This window comes from Cyclopterus lumpus, chromosome 5 (genome assembly GCF_009769545.1).
Source record: "Cyclopterus lumpus isolate fCycLum1 chromosome 5, fCycLum1.pri, whole genome shotgun sequence".
Taxonomy (NCBI): Eukaryota; Metazoa; Chordata; class Actinopteri; order Perciformes; family Cyclopteridae; genus Cyclopterus; species Cyclopterus lumpus.
In genome coordinates, this window is record NC_046970.1 from 5,475,000 (window position 1) to 5,478,790 (window position 3,791).

General features: G+C 37.6%; 1 protein-coding gene across 1 annotated transcript; it reads right to left on the minus strand.

The window, feature by feature from the left end:
- Positions 1-13: 13 nt before the first annotated feature.
- Positions 14-2,621, minus strand: thoc7 (THO complex 7). Its single transcript, XM_034531952.1, has 8 exons — positions 2,510-2,621; positions 2,156-2,276; positions 1,928-2,055; positions 1,618-1,704; positions 682-739; positions 503-569; positions 337-406; positions 14-196 (listed from the first exon to the last, which is right to left on the minus strand). The coding sequence occupies exons 1-8, from the start codon at positions 2,526-2,528 to the stop codon at positions 135-137; spliced, it is 612 nt and encodes a 203-aa protein (XP_034387843.1). The 5' UTR covers positions 2,529-2,621; the 3' UTR covers positions 14-134.
- Positions 2,622-3,791: the final 1,170 nt, after the last annotated feature.

A 3,791-nucleotide genomic window follows, 5' to 3' on the forward strand; every position in this document is an offset into this window, starting at 1 on the left:
ACAGACAATTCACCAATTTGATAAAAACTTGATGTGAACAAGCTTACTTTATTCAAAAATACATACAAAAAAGATTCAACGCCCAAAACAAAATTATTTCAAAGTGGTTCACTTCAGCCAGGATCTCTACATGTTCATTCACCATTCAGTGCTGGGCTCTCCTGATTGTTCTCGTCATTGTCTGATTTCTCATCATCTAGAAGCAATAAAACATATTATAAGTAGGTACCTCTACTTTTTCAAAACTGGACAGAAGAGGAAAAGGAATGGCCCGATCAATAAAATGGCCCATGGTCATTTAAAAGCACAAACAATTACATGTCCATGTTTACTCACTCTCAAGGGTCTGCTGTAGTTCCTGTATGGTACTGAGGAGCACATGGAACTGCTTCTTCCTTAACTCAAGCTGTGTGGGACAGACGGGAGAAAAATAAACTCAAATGTCTTAATGATTGAAGACAGAGGTTAGAATAGAAGAAATGATCAATGTAATTGGCCTTACCTTTGCATCTACGTTCTCCTTGGTGCGAGACAATTGCTGGAGTTCTTTGTCAAGCGCCTCCAACTGCCTGCAAGTGATGAAACCAGCATTAAGCACATCATCTGATTATCATGAAAGTCATAATTGCTCCATTACAGAAAGCAGAATAACTCATAATTAAACTAATGAGGCTGCCTTACTTTAGGGTTTCATGTCGGTCAGGGTGTTGCTGGATAACCTTAGCTAAAGCATCGTACTCTGCAATGACAAGGAAAAAAATTAAATGTGAGACACCCTCCCCGACCATCTGAGGGCCCCACAGACTGCAGAGGCTTTTAAACGTGACCTGAAAACTCACCTTTTTAAGAAAGCTTACTGCTAAAATATCCTCTATAGGCTGTGCTTTTAAATGTATCTTAAAATGTTCTTGTTTTAACTTTCTGCTCTGTAGCACTTTGAGATTGCTAAATATAAAGTGCAACACAAATAGAAATTATTATTATTATTACAAGCAGGAATACAAACCAACTAAAATAATCGTAAAATTTAAAATAATAATAATAATAATCCACATTATTCTAACAGCCTATATTGCCATCAATTCTTCAGAATCAAAATCATTTATTGTCCAAGTCTGTTGCATATACGAATTTGACTCCAGTCAGAATAAAACAATACAAATACATGTATAATAAAAACAATAAACATAGTGCAATAATAGATACATTTATTTGGTAAACAAACAGATAACAGTACTTTATTCAAAAGCAACGTGCACCAACACACCGCAGCCATCCATGGCGACATTCTTCTAAAGTATACTTGTGTATAAAAAGAACAAAAAGAAAAACGATGGCCTCCATTTAAATTGTCCAATTCCTTTTGCTTCATGAATTACAGCAGAGATTGCAGTTGTATCTCAAATAAAATGTACCAACGATGACATACTTACTCAGAGTGGTGAAGTACTGCATTCAGTTCACAATAATATAAAACAGCGAAAAGGAGCAAATCCTTGCATTGGAGAAGCTGAGAATGTAATTAGTATTTTTTTTCAGTCACAACAACACAAGTAGTACATGGAGAGAAGTACTACTTGTGTTGTGACTGAAAAAAATAATTGCACATGTTCTTACCTTGGCGATTTTTCCGTATTCTCTTGGCCCTCTGGATTTCTTTTTTGCATTCTGCTATCTTGTCGTGTGCAGACGTGATGTTTTGTTCTACAATGTAGACATGGTGGAGATAAGATTATTGTAACACCTTTGTAACACATACATTGTTTTGTGGGGACTGGTGGTCTATTTCTGACAGATATCACAAAGATTGAATATATGAAACGCAGGAACATGAGTATGTTATACAAAATAATGTGTAGTTGTCCACCACTTGTGTGCCCCCTAAATAACAATGGGGTCAATGTCGTGGAAAATTCGTATTTTCTACCTATATTAGTGTAGATTTTCTCATAATTCTCCATTTCGCGAAGATTCATGTCATAAACCATCAATGTCTTCCCCATGGAGAATTCACACTGGGCCAGTATGCCCATCATCCTCTGATACTGGGTGAACCTGAACAGAATTACAAAACGGTTTAAGACTCAAAGCAAGTTCTTTAACACACTTGTATTTAAATTATTGGGGACCAAGTCGAAAGACAGAGCTCACTTACCCTTCCTCTGGGGTCCCGGGCGAGTTACACCATTTGGTGAAACTCTTTAGCAACACGTTGATACGGCGGTCATCTCCAGCTCCGTCCCCGTCGATGAGAAGACGTTTCCGAATAACCTCGTCTAGAATATGAGCGAAATCAACCTTTCAGATAGCTACATCCGGTAAATTCAGAAGCCGCTGAGCTAACCGTTAGCAAACGGTAGCTATCATGGCTGCTGTATATTTAGTCGTTTTGAAAGGAAGCTGTTTCGACGTGTAAAGTCAGTTCGTTGGCGTACACATGAATGCTTTAAGAGTTCTACTTGTGGGTTTTACCCGAGTGCTGAAATCAAATGAGTAAAGCCTTACTTACCATCTGTAACAGCTCCCATGTCCGTAGCTAAACACACTTTATTGAACAACAGGAAGTGAACAAAGAAGCTCGCCCGGACTCCGAGAAAGGACGGCAGTGATTGGCCACAGATTTCTTCTTCTTCTTCTTCTTCGTTTTGTTTAAAAGCAGGTGGAAACTATCGTTAAAGGTATATTACCGCCAACTACTCTGCTCGAGGAAGCCGACACTGCCCCGTGGCGCCACAGGAGAAAAACAAGTAACACATAAACCAAATTGGAACTGGATTATCTTCATTAAGCTTTTTAAAATGTTTTATTTAAAACTCAAACAAAGCTTTTTGTTTTCCTTCCTCAAACCTTAAGATTATCTTAAATCTACCATCCCATTGCATTTCTCTAAGTGTTTCACACTTCTGACAGCTCGATAGCATGTATCCCTGCCATTATAAATACTATAAGTCATTATCCCATTCAAAAATAAGTATATTGTCTAAATCAAGATACAACCCAAAGCTGCATAGAAGAGGACATGATGAGTACAAAAAACAAAACAAGGACAAAATGTAAATTGTGGAGGGTCAAAGTGAAACCTTTTATTAAAAAAGGGTCTGTATTTGTTATCTTTATGTGAATCCTTCTTGGAACAGGACCACATTTGTAACGTGAAAGCCTGATTTTAGAATTAGCATTAACTCACATTCAACGTGTGGTACAACTGATGACACGATGAGAGCATTTACTATTACTATTATTAGTTCTTTTGTGTATTCTGAAGTGTTCCAGAGCGGGGTTTTTTATTATCCACAATTAGTTTCCATTTCTGTAGTTGTGTGCAACTCCTCCATTCCCTTTATTTCACATACATGTACAGTATACAATGAATCTGCAGACATAAATTCATTTAAATTCTTCAACAGTCGAAAGAACAACTTAATTGACATTTGAGGCCATGGCAACATACTATTGCCAGGTGTATTGAATGACAACTATACAGTCAGCTGTTCTTAAAATAAAACAAAACATGGAGAAGGTCCAGTTACAAAAAAACAAAAATACATTTGCACAAACAAAAACAAAAATCTCACCTGAAGCAATTTCAAATGGAACATATTTCCCATAATTCATTCTGTGTAGTGATTTATATGACACCTCATTGACCTCAGGACCTTTATGCCGTTATTTCCCATTGAAAATAACAGCTCAACAATAGTTTAATGGTGGAGAACTCGTCAGCGTGCGTGCCGGCCGTGCCGGCCGTGCGGGCGTAGTGACGTCTCTGTCCCAGAATGCAGTCTGGTAAA

Excerpts from the sequence above, each read along its gene's own strand:
- thoc7 (XM_034531952.1), bottom strand. Across the intron at positions 1,705-1,927 it reads GAAAATCTACACTAATATAG|AACAAAACATCACGTCTGCA; the intron begins GTAGAAAATACG and ends TCTACATTGTAG. Across the intron at positions 740-1,617 it reads AATACGGAAAAATCGCCAAG|AGTACGATGCTTTAGCTAAG; the intron begins GTAAGAACATGT and ends TTGTCATTGCAG.